Raw genomic sequence first — 23,565 nt, 5'->3', positions numbered from 1 at the left:
CTGGTCCTGCTCTGGTCTCGGACCTGGATTAGTCCTGGTTCAGTCTGTATGCAGTGCAAAAGTCCAGCATCGCAGTCACTGAAGTCACATAAACGGGAAACGGTCGTTATCCGTTTTTTTCATTCTTCATTTAAACACAAAATCGAAAACTGAAAAAACGAATCGTTATCTGTTTTTTTAAATTTTGGTTTTGGAGAGAAATAACAAAGAAAACTGTTGTTTTTTCATTTTCTTATTTTTGGTTTTATATTGAAAAATGAATGAACGAATGATACACGGATTATGAGTTCAACCCTTTCACTTGGGCAGACTGATGTCGGTATCGGCGAGTATAACAAGGCTAAATGTCAGACCAGATCCCTAAAAAATAGTACCGAAACAACACTAGTTTAAACCGATGACAGACTCTATGTTTCTCTGTAATTCATGGTGACAAAGCGTTTACATTTACATCGACTGCACTGTTCGCTTTTTCTGAACCCAGTTGACCTTTTCCTTGTTCTCAAAGACAGTGTTTTAAGCGCAGAGCGAGCGGCAGATGTAAACACGTGTTTGGATTGGCTGTGGTCTTATCAGTCGTCTCTGGTGTGGTTCCCCCCCTCCTCCCTCCTCCCTCCGCCTCCTCAGCCTCAGACCCTGGGCTCATCTCTCATCTCCCATGCACCGATCTCAACCGCTCCAAATGTCATCAGCTCTCCTCCGCCTTTTCAACCGCAAATCCAATAACACAAACAGCTGTGGGGAGGCCGGCCGCAAACATTATCAGCTTACAAATAAAGTAAAGTTCAGTCAAGATTTTTTTTCATCATAGTTTCAGTTTGAGTTAGTTTCGGTGATTTTTGTGAGATGAAATGACTTTGAGCGAAGATTAATATGACAGTAATTACAAATAATAATGAGAAGGTTCAACATTTGGAGATCGGAAGTTTAAAGATTTCTGTCAAAAACTAGAATTTTCCCACAGAAAGGCTCCTGTAATCTGTGTATCGTTCGTTCATTTGTTTTTCAAAATAAAATAAAAAAAATTTAAAATGAAAAAACAACAGTTTTCTCCAAACCAAAATGAAAAAACGGATAAAGATTCGTTTGCTGGACTGAACCAGGACTAAACCATTTTCAGTCCCGGTCTGGTACCAGTCTAGTCCTGGTCTGGTCCCGACCTCAGTCCTGGTCTCAGTCTGGTCTCAGTTCTGGTCTGGTCCTGGTCTCAGGCCCGGGCTCAGTCCTGGACTCAGTCTTGGTCTGGTCCCGGTCTTTAGTCCTAGTCTGGTACCGGTCTTTAGTCCCGGTTAATCCGTGTATCATTCGTTCATTCGTTTTTCAATATAAAACCAAAAATAAGAAAACGAAAAAACAACAGTTTTCTTCGTTATTTGTCTCCAAAACCAAAATGAAAAAACGGATAACGATTTGTTTTTTCAGTTTTCAATTTTGTGTTTAAATGAAGAATGGAAAAAACGGATAACGGCCGTTTCCCGTTTACGTGACTGCCGTGACTGCGATGCCGGACTTTTGCACCGCATACGGACTGAACCGGGACCAGACCGAGACCAGAGCGGGACTGAGACCGGGACCAGACCGGGACCAGAGCGGGACCGAGACCGGGACTGAGTCTCAGTAGCGCTCTGGTCCCGGTCTGGTCCCGGACCTGGTCCATCTGAACCAAAAGCTCTTAGTTCGGTTCGTTTTCGTTGGGGTGAAAGCGTCAGTCGGAGGCTTTGCTCCACCTCGGAACCAGCCGCGGTTCTTGAGCGCGGAGGACCAGAGCAGCTCTGTCTGGTCTCGGACCTGGATCCATCCTGATTCAGTCCGTATGCGGTGAGACTGGGACCAGACCGGGACCAGACCGGAGGCTCAGAGCCCACGGCAGGGCCGGAGCTCGAAGCTGAGGCTCGGACCCCGTGGAGGCTCGGAGTCAAAGCTCGGAGTCCGGTCTGGTCCCGGTCTGGTCCCGGTCTCAGTCCCGGTCTCAGTCCCGCTCTGGTCCCGGTCTGGTCCCGGTCTCAGTCCCGCTCTGGTCTCGGACCTGGATCAGTCCCGGTTGCGTCCGTATGCGGTGCAAAAGTCCGGCATCGCAGTCACGGAAGTCACGTAAACGGGAAACGGCCGTTATCCGTTTTTTCCATTCTTCATTTAAACACAAAATCGAAAACTGAAAAAACGAATCGTTATCCGTTTTTTCATTTTGGTTTTGGAGACAAATAACGAAGAAAACTGTTGTTTTTTCGTTTTCTTATTTTTGGTTTTATATTGAAAAACGAATGAACGAATGATACACGGATTCCGGTTTGGTATCAGTCTGGTCCTTGTCTGGTTTCGGTCTAGTCCCAGTTTCAATCATAGCATGGTCCTGGTCTGGTCCCGATCTCAGTCCTGGTCTCAGTCCTGGTCTCAGTCTTGGTCTGGTCCCGGTCTCAGTCCCGGTCTCAGTTCTGGTCTGGTCCTGATCTCAGTCCTGGTCTCAGTTCTGGGCTCAGTCTTGGTCTTGTCCAGGTCTAAGTCCTGATGTCATTTCCGGTCTGGCTCCAATCTGGTTCAGTCCTGGTTCAGTCCTGGTTCAGTCCTGGTTCAGTCCTGGTTCAGTCCTGGTTCGGTCCTGGTTCAGTCCTGGTTCAGTCCTGGTTCAGTCCGGCATCGCAGTTTAAGTCACGTAAACTTGTTATCTTTTTTTTTTTTCATTTTTCATTTAAACACAAAATCTAAAACTGAAAAAATGCATCGTTATCTGTTTTTTCATTTTGTTTTTGGAGACAAATAATGAAGTAAATTGTCGTTTTTATGTTTTCTTATTTTTGATTTTATATTGAAAAACAAAGGAACGAATGACACACGGATTTCCTGCCCTCCATCTGAAATTACACTCCATTATAGGAGAATTTGCCCGATTTAGGCTGAGATTCACTTCTCTTCGAGTTCAGGGAGACGTGATCCAGGGTTCCCACGGTCATGGAAATCCTGGAAAAGTCATGGGATTATGTAAACTCAATGTAAGTTTTAGAAAAATCATGTTATTTTAGTATCTCTTTCATGCAACTACATCGTTCTGTTAAATTCTCATTAGACTATTCTGATTATTTCTGAACGTCTGCGCCTTTTGTTTAAAAAAGGCTACAATAAATGCACTGACAGGATTTTAAATGTTAAAAAACTATAATCCCAAACCATAAGGTGAGTGGAAAGAGTTAACATTTCAAATTTAGCCCTAAAAGTTTGATCAGTTCTGCTGTAAAGTCATGTTTGGTTGAAGATTTGATGTTAACCGGAGGTTCCGTAAACCTGCAGCGCGGCACTTCCGACCGAGGTCTAATTGAATGTGGATATCGTTGGTGTTTTACGGAAGCCGAGAGGGTCACAACAAACGCAAACGCCGCAGCAAATACAAATGCGACAACACAACGAAAAGCCACAACACACCAAAAAAAGCCACAAAGGAAATGACCGCGGGACTCTATTTTAATGCAAACGCCGCAACAAATACAAACGACACAACACAAACGCAAAAGCCACAACACATTAAAAAGCCACAACACATTAAAAAGCCACAACGCACCAAAAAAAGCCACAACACACCAAAAAAAGCCACAACGGAAGTGACCGAGAGACTCTATTTTCCGACGGACCGATCAAGCGGCAAGTGAAGAAGAAGAACTACAACGTGAAAAGTAAAGGAACGGAGAAGTTGGAAACGTAAATAAAAGTAATTAACTGTTTTATCATTATTCGTTTCACATTGTAGTTCTTCTTCTTCACTTGCCGCTTGATCGGTCCGTCGGAAAATAGAGTCTCGCGGTCACTTCCGTTGTGGCTTTTTTTGGTGTTGTGGCTTTTTAATGTGTTGTGGCATTTGCGTTTGTGTTGTGTTGTTTGTATTTGTGCGGCGTGTAGTGTTTACTCGTCCCACTGTAAGTTCACTAGAGGCAATTTAACCATTTCCAAGTTTGGTGAGATTTCTCTGTTTCTACTCACCTGAGCGGCGTGCTGCGGGGCGAGCACGGCGTGCGCTCCGGCGGACATCGCTTTGGGCCTGTACGGGATGGTGGCACCTTTTGGAGGAGACTGTGAAGAAAAAAAAAAACACAAAAATCTGTCACGATTATTACGATATCAACTTTACTTTAAGGCTGGACGACTGGGAAAAAGATCTCATCACTGTTTAATTGTTCATATACTGTAAAATACCCAGTGTCGGGAAGGTGACTTTTAAAATGTAATCCCCTACAGATTACAGATTACACACACCAAAATGTAGTTTGTAACGGAATGCATTAAATTACTTGAAGTGAGTAATGTAATCTGAATACTTTGGATTACTTGATTTGCTGTAGAGAAGCAAAGACGAGGAAATCTTCACATAAGAAGTTTTGTCTGATAAAAGAAAATAAAAAGTCCAGACTTTACTGAACCAAATAATAATAAATATTATTGATAGAAGAAGAAGAGACACGTCTGTGCAGTTCTGTTTTAGTCCAGTCTTTGTTTAGTCCTGGTTTAGATCTAGATTAGACCTGGTTTTAGACCTGGTTTAGTCCTGTTTTAAGTCCTGGTTTAGACCTGGTTTAGACCTGGTTTAGCCTGGTTTAGACCTGGTTTAGTCCTTGTTTAGTCCTGGTTTAGATCTGGTTTAGGCCTGGTTTTAGACCTGGTTTAGTCCTGTTTTAATCCTGATTTAGACCTGGTTTAGTACTGGTTTAGACCTGGTTTAGATCTAGTTTAGCTCTAGTTTAGACCTGGTTTTAGTCCTGGTTTAGTCCTGGTTTAGACCTGGTTTAGATCTAGTTTAGACCTGGTTAAGTTTTCAGCAATGAGTGGAATTACTGAAAAAAAAAAAAAAAAAAGGGGGGGATCTAGCCCCAAATGTGAAAACAGTTAAAATCCCTCTGTGTAATCCACTTATTTCAACAAAGTAACTGTAATCCAATTACCACTCACTGAAACAGTAACTGTAACTGAATACAGTTACTCATCATTTGTACTCTGATTACATAACTCTGGTACATGTAATCTGTTACTCCCCAACACTGAAAATACCAAATAATCACGGCGTTTCTATTAACCACTGGGTCACCTTTAAACGCCGAGTCTAACGTCGTCTAGTCCAGCTGCCGAGGAGCTGCTCAAACTCCCATGTCCCGTTTTTTGTGCTTTATTTAACCAAGATGTGATGATTAGTGCAGCGACACCACAGAGAGTCTGACGTTTACAGCGGCACAGGAGCAGTTTGACTTCAGGTCAGTCCTGCCCACACCAGTCTGGTCGTGTGACTGAATGGACAGGCTCTGTAGACGCATCAAGAGTCTCGGACTTCCGGTCATCGCGCAATCCACACTGGGAAGGATTTTCCAAAAAAGTGAGCATCAAACCACCGTGTTTGTTTTCCCAGTGGGATGTGTCTATTGTCAAAGTCGATCTTTTCAAGTCTTTTGAACCATATCACTTTTGTTTCTGGTTCTGATATTGTCATATTTTAGTTTTGGGATTCGGACATCGTAGTTGTGTGGTTGTTGGATCCTAACAGCGGAAAACGGGCTTTGGAAGTTTGTGAAATCCATAAATGCAAAAGTGAATCAGATGTGTGTGACTCAAACCTCCGTTCAAACTGTTTCTCTTCCCAACGGAATTGAAAAATAGTGAAAGGTGAAGGTGATGGGCAGGATTGATCCACAGGAAGAACCAAAAAGGAAACATTTGACTGCCTAAAGTCAGGCGTACACTGTGCGATTTTTGACCCTTTTTGAGCCGATTTTTCACTCGTGCGACTGTTTTGGGGATCAGGCCGAGTTTTGGCTTCATCGTGTGTCGTGCTTCGTGTAGTTAACATGGGGTAAATAAAATCTATACCTCACGACCAGCTCCAGATCGGCATTCGTAGGTCGCAAGAAAATCAGACTTGTTTTAAATCCAGTCGCCTCTCGTGAGGATTTCGCTCTGTTGAAGTCGTTCCACGAGCCAGAATCTGTCAGACTGAGCATGTGCGGACACAGAAGCGGAAGCAGGATATGAGGTTGTGGAGGACGATGGCGTCGGTGACTGTTTTGGACACAGGACATGGAGACGCAGCTGATCCAGCAACACAGAACACAACGTTTGGTGAAAAACTTGATGCTGCTTATCTCCAGTTCCTTCTGAAGAACTGACAACCTGCACTGCCCACGTCTGCCCACGTCTGCCCACGCCTGCCCACGCCTGCCCTCGTTTTCCCAGCCATTTCTTTGACCAGATTCGTCACCTCTTCTTTTTGGGTTTGTCTGTGCAGAGAATGGCACAAATTGCCAAGGCAGCGCGTCTGTTTTTTGCCTGGATCATTGTGTCTGTGGTTTTCTAATTCCGTGATTTTCTTCTTCTGGAACAGCAACTCCGGTCGTTATGTGAACATACAGTGTGCACAGGCAGGTCGCATCCGAGTGTCGGTTCGTTCAGTGTGAGAACATGATTCATGAGCTGTGAACTTTTAAACCCTGCGATTTGGTCGTACAGTTTAAACTGGGGCTGAGTGACACGACCGAAAATATCGCACAGTGTACAACCGGGATAAGAAATCATCCCGAATCTGCAGCAAACATTTTGTACATGGAGCGCCATCAAAGCAAAATCCCGATCCCTCGCTCAACCTTATTACGAATTTAAAAAGTCAACGCCAAAGTGAAAGGCACCAGTTCACCAAGAAACACCTTCCACTGCAAAGAGACCAAGACGGCCAAGACGTTGGTCACTAAATTACTTCTGGACAGGAAACTTCAAGAGAAATTCATTGAGCGATTCTGTAAAAAAAGCATGATTTCTAGAGTAAGGAGGAGGCGGGAGGAGGCGAGAGGAGGCGAGAGGAGGCGGGAGGAGGCGGAGAGGAGGCGGGAGGAGGCGAGAGGAGGCGAGAGGAGGCGGAGGAGGCGAGAGGAGGCGAGAGGAGGCGAGAGGAGGCGGGAGGAGGCGGAGGAGGCGGGAGGAGGCGGAGGAGGCGGGAGGAGGCGAGAGGAGGCGAGAGGAGGGAGGAGGCGGGAGGGCGGGAGGAGAGGGGAGGCGGGAGGAGGCGGGAGGAGGAGGGAGGAGGCGGGAGGAGGCGGGAGGAGGCGAGAGAGGCGGGAGGAGGCGGAGAGAGGAGGCGAGGGGGCGGGAGGAGGAGGGAGGAGGAGGGAGAGCGGAGGAGGCGGGAGGAGGCGGAGGAGGCGGGAGGAGAGAGCGCGGAGGAGAGGAGGCGAGGAGGCGGGAGGAGGCGAGGACGGAGGAGGCGGAGAGGAGGCGGGAGGAGGAGAGAGGAGGAGAGGAGGCGAGAGGAGGCGGAGGGAGGCGAGAGGAGGCGAGAGGAGGCGGGAGGAGGCGAGGGAGAGAGGAGGCGAGGAGGAGGCGGAGAGGAGGCGAGGGCGGAGAGGAGGAGGCGGAGAGGAGGCGGGAGGAGGAGGCGAGAGAGGAGGCGGGAGGAGGGAGGGAGGCGAGAGGAGGCGGGAGGAGGCGGGAGGAGGCGAGAGGAGGCGAGAGGAGGCGGAGGAGAGGCGGGAGGAGGCGGGGAGGCGAGAGGAGGCGGGGAGGAGGCGAGGCGGAGGAGGCGAGAGGAGGGGGAGAGGCGGAGAGGAGCGGGAGGAGGCGTTTCTACTCAGGGAGCTGTGGAGGAGGAGTTTAAAAAAGGACAAACAATCGCTGTGTTTCTCTTTCCTTTGTACAACCTTTAAAGTCAATTTATCTGATTTTCTGTGTATTTGAGTAAATCTTTTCTGTTCTACGAGAAGCTCTTGAGGTCAAAATAAATGTGCCGCATAATGTCTGCATCTAATTATAAAGCGTTTTATGATGAATTGGATTGTGGGTATCTTAAGGAGACACTGTTACTGATGAAATGTTGTTGTCAGAGTCGGTTTAATGTATATAATTTCTTTAAAGTGTTTTGTATCTGCTCGAGGACTGCAGATGGAAAGATGCTTAAAGCTAAATCTGGCACCGAGCATCTTTTCTCTCTTAATGTTTTCTGTGCACCGTCTTTGTTTGAAATAAATAAATAATTTGTTGCCGACTATCAGGAGGTGCACTTTTAGATTAGGTTAGGCGACTTTATTCATACACTTAAAGGTTGTATGGAGGATTTTTTTTGTTTCAAATTGTCAATGATAGATTATAGATGCAGTCGCCTTGTAATTATGATGACCAAAAAAAAGAGAATAAAAATTCATCAACTCTGGACGTGGTGGGGCTAAACATTTGCCAATAGATAACGACAACTGCCTCGTTATCTGTGAGCTGACAGGCTGTCAATCAAACTCCCTACGTTTTCTAGTGTAACTGACTTGCCTGCGCCGCCGGTACGTGGTTTACGTACGACTGTCACGCAGTCCACAGACGCAAGACGCACAGACGCTGTTTACTCCACCAACGCAACAGTTCTTAGCAGCTTTTTTTGACCTATATCTTCCTCGCAGTTCGCACAAAGTTTGTTGCGATGGCGACAAGAATCCAGGAGCAGTTCGCCGCAAAAGAAAGTCCGTTTTTGAGGTCGCTGAAAGAAGAAGACAAGGGAAAAGCAGCGAAGCCAAACTAAGGTGATTCTTGAAGATTCATTCCAGCGATGGCGCGACTGAAGCAGACGAAGGGTCTAAAGACTGAAGCACTGGTCCACAAATTACTCCTGGACAGGAAACTTCTGCTTATTATGAAAACGTACTTTATTTCCAAGAGTTAGACAAACGTTTTTCAGGACACGAAAGCGATATCCTGTGTCTGAAAACGTAATTTTCAAGGCAAAGAAAAGAGTCCACTTGTTGCTGCGTGTTGTAGCTAGTTCATTTGCACTGAATCTCCGCGCACTCTTCTCTGCTCCTGTCCCCGCTGCCGTTCCGCTCTTCTCCCTGCTCCTCACTTCTCGTCCGCGCACAAAATGTCCGCACACACCCCCTCCCCCGCTCCTCACTTCTCCGTCTTGCCTAACCAACACTGTAGTTAGTTGTTTACAAGTCATGTGCAGCACCGGCTGTAAACAAACCTGTTTCTGGCGTAAGGAGGAGGCGGAGGAGGTGTTTCTACGTAGGAGCTGTGGGGGAGGGGAGGTGGTTTCACGCATGCGCAACATTTGAAAAAGGACAAACAGTCGCTGGATTTCTCGTTCCTTGGAAAATCCTCTATACAACCTTTAAGTAAATTTGTTTTGCAGATTTGAGAGGCTGGTCCCACATTTCACATTTCATTTGTCCATAAATCTACACAGTAAACACGTAGAAAACACAATTACATATAAAGTGTGACAGAGCTCCAGCGCAGAATGGTTAACTCATTCTTCACGCTTGACTAAAAATCACAATAAACTAGGGTGACCATATTTCCATTTGTGAAAACCCGGACACCTTACCGGGGGTGGGGGGTGGGGCCTCGACATTGAGCTACTCTCACCTCGCAACCTGTGCACATGGCCTCCCACTTGTCCCGACCGGAATGGAAAGCGTGGAATTTCTTGTAAAAGTCATCGTTAAATGCGTATTTGCGCTTCGGCATGTTGCAGACTGACCGACTGTTTGTGTCTGCTCGCTCCTTCTGAGTGCAGAGAGAGCCGCTTAATTTAATGGCCCCAACGAACGGTAATGAAAACCCAGACATTTCCAACACTTAAAATAAAAAAAACTCAGATGCACAGGACAGGATGCATAAAAAACGAACGTTTGGTCACCCTAAAATAAACATTAACCCTTACATACTGTTCGTTTCTTTAGCTTTCACAGTATTTTCCAGGTCAAATTTGACCCGGACCAAGAATTCCCTTATAGTAAGTGTCTATACCAAAGAAACAGACTGTCCAACATGAATACATATATGTAATATATAAATATAATTTTTGTGAGAGCAGGAAGAGCATATTTTTGTAAGTTTTACAACACTCATTTTTGAAGAAAAACATCTGCCATCACACAGTATCATGTCCTGTTTTACAAAACACATAAAAACATAAAAGCCAATATGATGATGATATTTACTGCATTTGAAAATGACATGAATATTCTGGAACTGTTGGAATTTATAATATAACCAGTTTTATCCACTGCAGCCATTATGCTTATTTCAAACTCGCCGTTGCATTCAAAGCAGTGGTATATAAAAGTATAACATTTTTAAATATTTTCATTTTTGTGTATTTTGGCAAAATTTAGGAAAAGTCATCAAAATTTCAGGATCAAAGAATGATGCTTAGTGTATTTTTACTACTGTGAATGTCAAAACGAGTCAAATTTAACCCGAATACTATGTTAAATAAATAAAACACAACGTTCCAAAACAGAGTACTAAATCAATAAATGAATAGATCGCAGCTGAAACGAAGCTCCTTTAAAAAGTTTTGTTCCANCCACTTGTCCCGACCGGAATGGAAAGCGTGGAATTTCTTGTAAAAGTCATTTGTTAAATGCGTATTTGTGCTTCGGCATGTTGCAGACTGACCGACTGTTTGTGTCTGCTCGCTCCTTCTGAGTGCAGAGCAGAGAGCCGCTTAATTTAATGGCCCCAACGAACGGTAATGAAAACCCAGACATTTCCAACACTTAAAATAAAAAAAACCTCAGATGCACAGGACAGGATGCATAAAAAGCGAACGTTTGGTCACCCTAAAATAAACATTAACTCTTACATACTGTTCGTTTCTTTAGCTTTCACAGTATTTTCCAGGTCAAATTTGACCCGGACCAAGAATTCCCTTATAGTAAGTGTCTATACCAAAGAAACAGACTGTCCAACATGAATACATATATGTAATATATAAATATAATTTTTGTGAGAGCAGGAAGAGCATATTTTTGTAAGTTTTACAACACTCATTTTTGAAGAAAAACATCTGCCATCACACAGTATCATGTCCTGTTTTACAAAACACATAAAAACATAAAAGCCAATATGATGATGATATTTACTGCATTTGAAAATGACATGAATATTCTGGAACTGTTGGAATTTATAATATAACCAGTTTTATCCACTGCAGCCATTATGCTTATTTCAAACTCGCCGTTGCATTCAAAGCAGTGGTATATAAAAGTATAACATTTTTAAATATTTTCATTTTTGTGTATTTTGGCAAAATTTAGGAAAAGTCATCAAATTTCAGGATCAAAGAATGATGCTTAGTGTATTTTTACTACTGCTGAATGTCAAAACGAGTCAAATTTAACCCGAATAGTATGTTAAGGGTTAAATAAATAAAAAACACAACGTTCCAAAACAGAGTACTAAAATCAATAAATGAATAGATCGCAGCTGAAACGAAGCTCCTTTAAAAAGTTTTGTTCCAGATCTTGGGACTAAGAGCCTCTGAAGCAGCTGAAACTCAGAGTTTAGAGGAAGCTGCACGACTTTAAAGCTACGTTTACATGATGACGGTCTGAACAGGAGACGCAAAAGTGGCATTGCGTCTTCACTTTTTATTCCATGTTTAGACGAGAGTTTTCAGGAGAATTCCACACACTTTTGCATTGCCGTATGCACGCAAAAGTGCATACGGCAACGCAAAAGTGTGTGGAATTCGATTGGGGTTTCTGTGTTCTGTCTGTTTGTGATGTAAACGTGTACGTGACCTGAGCAGATCTGACCAGAGTTTTGCGTCTTGGGCAGTGTAGACGGAAACACTACGACGGAGCGTGTTCAACTTTTCCACTCTGGAGGGTGGTCTCAGACTTTTGTGTTTTTAAAGGTTGTATAGAGGATTTTTTAAGGGAAAAAACATACAGCGACCGTCCTTTTTCAGATGTTGTGCCTGCGTGACACCACCTTCCTCCTCCACAGCTCCTCAGTAGAAACATCTCCTCCCGCCTCTTTACTCTAGAAATCACGTTTACAGCCAGTGCGCGTTCAGAATTACTGTTGAAGTGACCTGTCTGGAAATAATTTAGCGACCGACGCGTCATTTTTTAGACCTTTCGTCTGCTTCGTTCGCGCCGTCGCTGGAAGGAATCTCCAAGAATCACCTCAGTTTGGCTTTGCTCCTTTTCCCCTTCTCTTCTTCTTTCATCGACCTCAAAAACGGACTTTCTTTTGCGGCGAACCGGTCGCAGATTCTCGTCCGACATCGCGAAAAACTGTGCGAATTGCGAGGAAGATACAGTTAGAAAACGCCTCTAAGAACCGCTCCATAAACCACATAATCCCCGCGCGCCGGCGAGTCAGTTACACTAGAAACGTAGGAAGTTTGACTGACAACCTAACAGCCAATAGAAAATGAGGTAGCCTGGTTATCTATTGGCTGATGTTTATCTGGCCTCAACACGTCCACAGTTGATCGATTTTCATTCTTTTTTTTTTTTGGTCATCATAATTACAAAGCTGCTGCATCTCTGTAATGGTATTTTAAACTTTCACTGACAAATTGAAATAAAAAAAAAAATCCTCCATACAACCTTTAAGCCCCAAAAACGCCGTCAACGTCTAAACGAAAGACACTTCCGATAAAATATTTTGTCGTTTTTACCCGCAAATGTTCTCGTGTAAACAGACCCTTAGAATGTTCTGGGACATCCACTGTAACTGTCTTGAGTACCGGGAGTCGGAGATGTAGACAGACTAATAATAAAAAGTTACTCAAACATGTGTGAATGAAACAAAACTCCAGGTCTGTTTTTGTGGAGGTAACAACTTGACTAAAAGCTCAAAAGAGTCAGTTTTGTGTAATTGAACATTCAAAGTTAAATTTGATTCACTATCTTTTCCCAAACTTTTTTTTTACTTTTACACGGGCAAGATGTTGGGAGACTTAGCTTTTGCATTTTGAACTTTAGCGATTTTGTCAAATAGTGAACAGAAAATTGCTTTTAGTTTGTGCCAAAAACTGCAAAATGCAACACGTCTGACTTTCCAACAATTATTTCTCCAGTTTTCATTGTAACTCAGGCTTTTAATGATTCTTCTTAATAGTCCTTTTACTGGTGCTTTGTCTGAAATTCAAAAGCAAAAACGAAAACACAAATGGTAAAATGAGAACTCAAGGTTAAAGACTTCATTCGCTGCAGTAATAATAAAATATGAAATAGGCTTGTACTGTGTGTGTCAAGCAAACCTATTCTACAAAATCATGTTTTTTGAGATTTTAAACGTTATAGCTGTTTCCCCCTCAGCGTTTACCCACTTCATGTTGTACGTAAAGTGACTCATGCATGTTTGAGTAATTCTCCTGTGTTCAAGACGTCATAGATGAATGAATGAATAATCAGTGTTAGGAAGATTTAAAATGTATTCCCCTACAGATCACAGACCCTAAAATGTAGTTTGTAACATAATCCATTCAATTACTTAAAGTGAGTAATGTAATCTGAAGTACTTTGGATTACTTGATATTGTCATGTTTTTTAAAACTACATGAATGTACCAACCACATCCTGAAAATTCTTGTCTGCTCTCTTCAGATTGTCTGTTGAGCCAAAGTCTCCATGAACAGACTTTTGTTTTACTGTAGAGAAACATAAACTAGAATATTTTAACATAAAATGTTTTGTCTGCTAAAAGAAAATAAAAAGCCCAGACTTTTCTTAAACATATTAAAAATATTATTGATAGAGAAATGCTGAGGTCTCTGCTGCCTTTTAGTCCAGGTTTAGTCCTGGTTATAGTCCTAGTTTAGTTCTGGTTTAGTCCTGGACTGGTTTAGTCGTGGTTTAGACTTTGTTTTAGTCCTAGATTAGTCTTGGTTTAGTCCTAGTTTAGTCTTGGTTTAGACTTTGTTTTAGTCCTGGAAGTAGTTGGTTTAGAGGTGCACAGGAGGAAGCGCGGTCCCTCTCTTCTTTAAATACAAAGTGATGTCTGAATTTCGAGGACACAAATGTGTTTTCACCCGTGCGCTGCTGCCTCTTTTCTACTGGCTCTTCGACCTTGTCCATTGTGTGACTGATGCCACCAACGTTAACAAGACGTTTACAAGCTGATCTGTTGCTGCCTTCTGTTTGGGTTTCCTGACAATGAGAGGAATTACCAAAATAATAATTTAAAAAAAAAGGGATATAGCCCAAAATGTGAAAACAGGAAAATATCGCCGTGTAATCCATTTATTTTATCAAAGTAACTGTAATCTAATTACCACTCACTGAAACAGTAACTGTAACTGAATACAGCTACTCATAATGTGTACTCTGATTACATAACCCCGGTACATGTAATCTGTTACTCCCCAACACTGTGAATAATGGACGTTATTTGTCAATTTCGTACATGTTCATCCAAAGGAATCGAAACTGGACCTGTCCCCTCGTCCGTACATGACAAACATACAACACAATACGACATGGGGACGACTACATGGACCAGATCAGGAGACAAGCAGCAGATCAAAATAAACACTGCAGCATAACATGAGGATGGGGGAACAGAAAAAAAAGGAGAACAGCCCCAGACCATCCTCCTATCAGGGCATAGTCTGGGTAGCCAGGCTGGTGCCACCTAGTGCCTCTGCTCAATTTCATTTCTCTCCAGCGACTAGATCAGGAAACAGAAAACACTAGACGGTTTGTAAGAACCGCGGAAGTTGTAGACTTCGTATCGGCCAATCAGCTGTGAGCTGTGAAGTCATGACGTCAAACTCGTGGTGTGTCCGTTTTGTGGAACAACACAACAGTAAACAAAGCGTCGAGATGGATGTAGATGAAGACAGACATTCTGTGTTGGCAACGATTCACGAGATCGAGGATTTAAAGCCGGAACAAAGAGAATGTTTGGTGAATTTTATCAAGAGGAAAGACGTTATTGTCCTTCTTCCTTCAGGATTTAGTGCATTACATACGTCACGACCAAACAGCAGCAACTGGTTAAATAAAAAAGTACCCGCCTGCCGAGCGAACGAATCCTTAAAGCTGCGAGATCAGACGGTTTCCACGAAGTCAAACCGGCTGATGAATCAGGCTCGTTTCCCACGGCGATCAGTTAGGACATTTTCCCACTGTCTTATCCTATGTGTCTGAAGTATTCTCTGATCAAGCACCTTATGATATATTCGAGGGCAAAGCATAATCGGCTATCACATTAATATTATTCATGTGGGAAAAGCGGAATGTTTGAGGAATGAAAAAAAAATCATGTTTATGCCGCTACTCCCACAATTAAACGTCAATGTTTAAATAGAATCATGTCGGAATAGAAGCATGGAACAGGTTGGAACTGTTGATCTGCTGAACAAAATGGAACGCTGCAATGACATTTTATTTATTTATTCATTTTTTGTTATTAAATTAGACACATTATAATAATACACAAATTAATGACCAATTCATAGGATTAAAAAAAGAATACAATGACAAATAGATGAAGAAAACCGGGCCATTTTCTCAGTTTTCCAAGATTTTTAAGCTACTATCGCCGGTTTTGTGACGTAAGCGATTGAACAGAGCCAATCTACCACTGTTTTTACCTCCACGAGTAAGCGCCCACTGCTCTGTACTCAAGTCGTTCACCAATTTTATTTTCTTAATCGGTGCGTAGTCATACTTTGTTGTGATGATGTTTAAGGCGACGTCAACTCACACTGGGCGCCACAGTTTCCTAAAGCAGCTCTGTTTCTTTTATTAAGTCGTTTTAGATGAATATTGCGATTTAAAATGTCCAAATTTACTGATCCAACATTTATTTTCCGGACAAAACAGCGAAATAAAAACACCAGGATTGTGTTTCTCTGCCATTTTGTGTTCTTTTAAAGTGATAACTGTATTCTAACGCTGTACACTGCTGCAGCGAGTAAGTAAAAGATTAAACATTGATTTTCTTTCACTTGTTTCCATTAGAGGAGTCCCTCAGGTAAACACGGGCTATTTAGTGTCTCTACAGATGTGGTAAGTGCTGCACCTCTGCTCAACTAAATTGGGATTAAACAAGCGAGCAAAAAATGTAATCCTTTTTACTGTAAATGCACAAGAATGGAGTTTTGTATTGACAAAATCACTACGTAATACTGACCCTAACCTGGGTAGTTTTTTAAGGAACCATATGTAAGATTTTGATATGAAATAATATAAATATGACGGGCGGGTGGAGAGTCCCCGCCTCAAGTGGAGGAGTTGAAGTATCTCGGGGTCTTGTTCACGAGTGAGGGGAGGATGGAGCGTGAGATTGACAGGTGGACAGGTGCAGCGTCGGCAGTGATGCGGTCGCTGTATCGGACCGTTGTGGTGAAGAGGAGCTGAATCGAAAGGCGAAGCTCTCGATTTACCGGTCAGTCTATGTTCCTAACCTCACCTATGGTCATGAGCTCTGGGTCAGTGACCGAAAGGACGAGATCGCAGATACAAGCGCTCGAAATGATTTTCCTCCGCAGGGTGTCTGGGCGTCTCCCTTAGAGACAGAGTGAGGAGCTCAGTCACGCGGGAGGAGCTCGGAGTAGAGCCGCTGCTCCTCCACATCGAGAGGAGCAGCTGAGGCTTGAGCATCTGTTCTGGATGACTCCTGGGCGTCTCCATTGGGAGGTGTTCATGTCCCATAAGTCTTAGCGGGGGAAGACCTTGGACACGCTGGAGGGACTATGTCTCTGGACTGGCCTGGGAACGTCTCGGGTTCCCCTGGAGGAGCTGGAGGACGTGTGTGTGGAGAGGGAAGTCTGGGAGGCCCTTTTCAGACTGTTGCCCCCACGACCCGACCCCGGATAACCAGAAGAAAATGGATGGATGGATGCATGGATAATTATGACCCATTTGAATCCTCAGTAGGATTAGTAGACCAGCCCTCGTCCGACAGAGCAGTGATTGAATCCAAACCGAGCCCAAAGCGCATTAAGATATTTGTGTCTGAGTCCGACCGAACCTGACACAATTAAAGTCAAATGATTTTCATAGGTCTAATGACACATGGAGGATATTGTTTGTATGGAAAGTCCAATTTCATCAATCAACTGAAAAAAGGCATTCGGAACGTCAACACAGATGAGCGGAGCGCCTGAGCACTGGCTACCGAAACAATAGCCTGAACTGTTTTTCATTTTATGTTTCAAATGTCTTATGTCATGCTGATGTGTCCGAATCAGACCCAAGCCCAAACATAAGTTCTAAAGTTTGTCCGAGTCCGACCTATGACACCTGTGGATTATTCAATCGCCAGGTGTTCGTAATAAAACTTGGTTGTCAGGTCAGTCTTTTGTGATGTCACCAAGTACTTGGAACTGTAGTGGCTACTGAAAGCCATAGACCTTTTTCACAACGGCCGGAGGTGCTTTAGGTTTGCAGAACTTCCGGTTAATGTTTTTCTGTGTCAAAATGTCAATGGAAATGTCTAGCTTCATAAATCTGCCCCATCACCAAATCTTCAACCAACAAACTCCACGAAGGATAAACATTCAAACATGAAGAATTTATCCACAACGATCAAGAGAAGAAAGATGAAACTTAAAGGAGAACAATGAATGAGTAAAACATCAGTAACTTGTTAAGTCAGACTGATTCTAGAATTAAAATGAATCGATTTCGTCATGTAGATATTAACATCGATACATAGATTTTTGTAGTTTCAATGCTACAGATGTTCACAGATCACATCTCTAGCATCTCTAATTACTTACATTTTATTCATGACCATAGCATTAGTTTTGCTCAGTAGTTCACTAATGTTATACTAACTAATGCTTTTTCCTCCAGTGAACGACCTGTTCAAAACAAAAACACCACAGAGCTTCTCATTTAGTGGTTGCAAGAAACTGAGTAAATAAAAGAGCCACGGGTTTAGATGGGAACAGTTAAACTCTTATAAAACATAAACCATTTATTAGTGCACATCAAAATGATAAATTTACTATGATAGTAGCCATTTAATTAATAGAAATTCTGTTATTCAGCACAATGCATAGAACTCAGAAATGTCTTGGCGAGATACTGTGAAGGTGTCGGAGAACGACTGGTGTCTCCTGAGCCACAGGTGGGAGACCCCAGTAACAGATTACATGTACCAGAGTTATGTAATCAGAGTACAAATGATGAGTAACTGTATTCAGTTACAGTTACTGTTTCAGTGAGTGGTAAATGGATTACAGTTACTTTGTTGAAATAAATGGATTACACAGAAGAATTTTCCTGTTTTCACTTTTTTTTTTTTTTTTTTTTTCAGTAATTCCACTCACTGCCGGACACTAAACCAGGACTAAAACCAGGACTAAACCAGGTCTAAACTAGGACTAAACCAGGTCCAAACCAGGTCTAAACCAGGACTAAAACCAGGACTAAACCAGGTCTAAACTAGGACTAAACCAGGTCCAAACCAGGTCTAAACCAGGTCTAAACTAGGACTAAACCAGGTCCAAACCAGGTCTAAACCAGGACTAAAACCAGGACTAAACCAGGTCTAAACTAGGACTAAACCACGACTAAACCAGGTCCAAACCAGGACTAAACCAAGACTAAACCAGTACTAAACCAGGACTAAACCAGGTCTAAAACCAGGTCTAAACTAGAACTAAACCAGGACTAAAACCAGGTCTAAACCAGGTCTAATCCAGGTCTAAACCAGGACTAAAACCAGGACTAAACTATGTCTCAAACAGGATTTAACAGGACTAAATCCTGCTGTGTGGACGTGTTTCTTCGTTTTCTATCAATAATATTTTTTAATTTGGTTCAGTAAAGTCTGGGCTTTTTATTTTCTTTTATCAGACAAAACTTCTTATGTTACAATATCCTCGTCTTTGTTTCTCTACAGCAAATCAAGTAATCCAAAGTATTCAGATTACATTACTCACATTAAGTAATTTAATGGATTACGTTACAAACTACATTCTGGGGTATTTTAAAAGTCACCTTCGCGACACTGCCTGTGCTCGTCGTTGTTTCCTTTAAGTTTTGGTCTTTCTTCTCTTGATAGTCGTGGATAAATTGTTCATGTTAGAATTTTTGTCTTTGTGGACCTTGTTGGTTGAAGATTTGGTGATGGGGCAGATTTACGAAGCTGCTGGAGAAAACGACACACACATTTACACACACATTTTGCCACAGAAAAACCATTAACCTGAAGTTTCACAAACCTACACCGCGGCACTTCTGGCTGTTGTGAAAAAGCTCTATAGTACCTACAGTAGTTTGCTCTAAAATTGCCGGTATAAGACTAGGGGCATTAGACAGTACACCCCCAAAAAAAAGTTGATTTAATGTTTAGCTCCACTTTAATGATAATGCACAAAGCTGCTGAAGCTTCTTAAGTGCCTATTGTTAATCTGTTTTTCTTTAAATCACTTCTGTATTGTTCTGTGCCCACGCGTTTGTCAAAAGTGCGACGCGTTTATGGAGTTAATTAACAATCTTGGCTGAAAACCTGAAAACTTTGCATATAGAGCCCTGCATTTACCTGTAATCCCTCCGTCGCTGACAGGGTGAAGTGCCGTCTATATTTATCCGTAAGTGTTAGACAGGTTGTTGTGGAGCGTTTCCTCCGGAGAGCTTGCTTGTCATTAGCCTGTGGGGCAGTAACCGTGGCGATAATGGGCATTTTACACTTGTATAATCTTTGCATCTATCACAAAAGTAATTATATCTGAGCGTCGCGGGGAAGGAAACGGCAGCCGGGCAGAGGCGGCCTCACGGGGACACGACGCGACGTACAGCGAAGAGTTTGTGAGCAAGAAAATGCAAGAAAAACAAGACGCTTTACAATAGAATCGAAACGTACTCAAACTTTATGTTGATACTCAGCAGTGACAGCAAAACTGGGGTGTTCTGCATGTATGTCTGTGGCGGAATGTGAGCAAATACTGCCTAAAAAAAAGTTGAAATTAGTCTGAAATCTCAAGAAACAAATAGAAAACGGTGCGTTTTCAGGAGCCTGTGATCAACATGAACATTCATCGTTCTGTTTAGGAGGAACAGTGGACTCACTTTGTCACTGCGTCCAACAGATCAGTGTGTGGAGGCAAAACAACTTTCTCCAGCTAAACTCTGACAAGACTGAAGTCATAGAGTTTGGTCCACAAAAACAAAGGGACAGTGTCAGCATCACCTCCAGTCTCTCTCTCTAAAACCTTCAAATCAGGCAAGAAATCTCGGGGTAATAATGGACTCAGACTTGAACTTTAACAGCCACATCAAATCAATAACATCTGCAGCCTTTTACCATCTAAAAAACAGAGCAAAAATCAAAGGTTTACTGTCTAAATCAGACTTGGAGAAACTTATCCATGTGTTTGTCTCCAGTAGGTTAGATACTGTAATGTTCTGCTCACTGGTCTCTCCAAACGAGCTGTGAGACGCTGCAGAACATCCAGAACATCCAGAACATCCAGAACATCCAGAACATCCAGAACATCCAGAACGCTGCAGCTCGGGTCCTGACTCGAACTAGGAAGTACGAGCACATGTGTCCTGGTCTCAGGTCTCTGCTCTGGCTCCTGTGGCTCAGAGACTTTAAAGCAGCTCTGTTTGTACAAGTGTCTCCATGGCCGAGCACCAAAGTCCATCTGTGACATGTTAGTGTCATATGAACATCTCACACTCTGAGGAGCTCAGGGACCGACCTCCTGCTGGTGCCCAGAGTCACGACTAAACAAGGGGAGTCAGAGTTTCAGGTTCATGCAGCTAAAACCTGGAACAGTCTGAACATGTGAGACAGACTCTTCTGTGACGCTGTTTAAATCCAGACTCAAAACATTTCTGTTTAACTGTGCAAATAACTGAAAGGTTTTCATTCCGCACTCTTCTCTCCAATTTATGTCTCTCTTTTTTAAAATTTTAATCTTCATGATTATTTATGTTTTGATTTGTTTTTATTATGATTTTAATGTATTTCTTATTCTGTAAAGCACTTTGAATTACTTTGTGTACGAATTGTGCTGTACAAATAAACTTGCCTTGCCTAATTTTCAACAAAAAGGTGAAAGTGACTAATAGAAAAACTAGGGACTTGTTTTGTTTAACGCCATTGGCTCATCCTGTTGTAGTTCCATCTAAGTCAGACTGTGTTGAAATTAAAGGTTAATTTAAGGTTACAGAGCAGTGCCTCTAGTTAGAAGCTTTATTACCTGGTCCCTGAAGAGTTGACCAGGTTTTAGGTTTTTAGGTTAGGTTTTAGACCCTGTGTGTGTGTGTGTGTGTGTGTGTGTGTGTGTGTGTGTGTGTGTGTGTGTGTGTGTCTGTGTGTCTGTCCACCCGTGATACTTCCACCATTTATGGACCGACTGTCGCCATTTGGCACGTGGGTCAAGCCCCCGAGCCCAATGCCACAAAAAAAGTTTGGTGACGATCCGAGGTCATTCGAGGTCACACGGGTCAATTGAAAGGTCACGACATTATAAAGGATCGACAATTTCGGCAATTTTCTGAACCATATTCACCCAATCATCACACAGGTTGGCACATACATAACCAGGGTAACTGTTGTTTGTTTGTTTTGTTTTCTAAAAAGTACTTTTGGTCACCTATGCATTTGAATTTTGCTTTAAAACTTATAATAATTCGCACTAAAAGCAACAATTTGTTAACCAGGTTAGTGCCACTTAGTGTCTCCACTCAATTTAATTTCTCTCCAGTGACAAGGTCAGGAATCAGAATATCCCAGAAGTTGTAGACGTGCACCGGCCAATCAGGTGTGAGCTGTGAAGTCCTGACGTCAAACTCATCACGTTTGTCTGTGTCCCTTTTGTGGAGCAGCACAACAGTAAACAAAGCGTTCGAGATGGATGCAGACGAAGACAGACATTCTGTGTTGGCAACGATTCACGAGATCGAGGATTTAAAGCCGGAACAAAGAGAATGTTTGGTGAATTTTATCAAGTGGAAAGACGTTATTGTCCTTCTTCCTACAGGATTTGGTGCATTACATACGTCACGACCAAACAGCAGCGATTGGTTAAATAAAAAAATGACCTGTCTACCGTTGAGGGAATGAATCCTAACAGGTCAGATGGTTTCCACATAGTGAAACTGGCGGATGAATCAGGCTACTAATTTACAGCAGCCAAACTTAAATTAAATGATCCAGAGGGAAATTCAAGTCTCTCTCTCTCTCTCTAAAAAGCTGAAGATTTGCATTAGAGCGCCCTCTGCTGACTGCAACATCCAAGACAGTCCTAGTTTTGAGCCCTGTGTCCCCTGTTCCAATGGCTTTGTCCAAAACGATTGATTTGTCCCAGTTTGATACAAGAAATGTCCCAGATGTCCTTATTTTTCATCAATTTGATACTTGCCAAAAGTAAAGAGAGGCATAAGTTGTCATTTGTTTTGGTAAAATACAGAAAAGCTGCTTAAAAACGACCAAAACACAAAGAAAATGTGACTGTACTGACTCACATGTTCGTCATGAATGGGCCGAGTGCAAAAACTTTTCCTTAATTACGCACTCATTTAACAATTTTATTGATTACAAACCACTAAAAAAAATGGTGATGTCCCAGTTTTTGATTATGAAAATCCGGTCACCATACATTAATTGTGTTAATATATGATAAAATAAAAATCCAGAAAACGTTTATGAACTGTACAGGAGTTTGAATTAGAGCCGTCACATTTCTTTTGTTTCTGTTTTTGTTGTTTTTGTACAGTATTTGTGGTCCGTACCTTCTTTCTGTTTCTGTTTTTGTTGTTTTTGTACAGTATTTGTGGTCCGTACCTTCTTTCTGTTTCTGTTTTTGTTGTTTTTGTACAGTATTTGTGGTCCGTACCTTCTTTCTGTTTCAGTTTGTTCTGTTTTTGTACAGTATTTGTGGTCCGTACCTTCTTTCTGTTTCCGTTTGTTCTGTTTTTGTACAGTATTTGTGGTCCGTACCTCGAGCATGACGGAGCAGATGTGACGCACACACTGGGTGATGGCCTGGGGCGTCCCGGAGATGGTGACCGCTCTCTCTGTCGACTCAGGAAGCATGTCTCCGGCCACCTGCACCTGGGCCCCTGTGCTCTGCAAACACAACACACACTATAACACACAACACACACTATAACACACAACACACACTATAACACACAACACACACAACAGACTCTAGTCACGCTTACGTCACAAACGAAGAACATGTAGCACTTATACAATGCCACAGAAGGAGGTGTAGTAGTAGTAGTGATGGTGATAACAACAATAGTAATGGTAAATGACAAGATCAGAAGACGGGGTTCGGCTCGGAGGGAAGTGAGGTGTTTAATGAGACACTTACACAAGATTGCAGTGCTTAGTTGTGGTGTTATTATTTACAGTGTACAAACAGACAGTATTTACAATATTTACAGATGTGCACATTTATGTGATTAAGTTCAGAGTCTATGGGAGGTTCAGTGAGTTATAGTCCTTAGTCCAAGTGCTAATGAGCAGCAGCAAAAATGAATATAATCCACACGGACGTCACATGAAAGGCAAAAAAAAGAGAGTTCTGGAAATGGTTATGGTGGGTGATTTCCAGCAAAGTCTATGAGGGGCCCAATGCCCACAGCAGGGGGCAGTGGGTGTGTGAGTGTGTGTGTGGGTTGAGCGGCTGCTACGCCTCCTGCCGCACCGGCAGATGCTTGCACTCTTAGTTTGATTCGGGCTCTAGGCCTTAGCTCGCCATCCAGTGTCTGGAGAGTTCAGTTTCGGAAAAGTCCAGTTTCGGAACCTGGCCAGTTCCACTTAGTTTAACCACATAGAATCACGACAGCACTTCGTCGTGAAGGTAGGAGGCATCTGCAGCAGCTCAGTCACACCCGG

At 42.7% G+C, this 23,565-nt stretch overlaps 1 protein-coding gene across 1 annotated transcript in view; it reads right to left on the bottom strand.

The window, feature by feature from the left end:
* Positions 1-22,901, bottom strand: part of zgc:110045 (uncharacterized protein LOC664755 homolog) — a 65,160-nt gene extending 42,259 nt beyond the window's left edge. The window contains exons 1-3 of the mRNA XM_055162927.1: positions 22,884-22,901; positions 22,657-22,785; positions 3,967-4,056 (exon numbers count right to left, since the gene is read on the bottom strand). Coding sequence (XP_055018902.1) covers positions 3,967-4,056; positions 22,657-22,785; positions 22,884-22,901 — 237 coding nt within the window. The remainder of the gene's footprint in view (positions 1-3,966; positions 4,057-22,656; positions 22,786-22,883) is intronic.
* Positions 22,902-23,565: the final 664 nt, after the last annotated feature.

This window comes from Boleophthalmus pectinirostris, unplaced genomic scaffold (assembly GCF_026225935.1).
Source record: "Boleophthalmus pectinirostris isolate CB_2022bp ecotype Guang Dong unplaced genomic scaffold, ASM2622593v1 HiC_scaffold_5, whole genome shotgun sequence".
Classification (NCBI taxonomy): Eukaryota; Metazoa; Chordata; class Actinopteri; order Gobiiformes; family Gobiidae; genus Boleophthalmus; species Boleophthalmus pectinirostris.
This window is presented reverse-complemented; position numbering and strand designations above follow the sequence as displayed.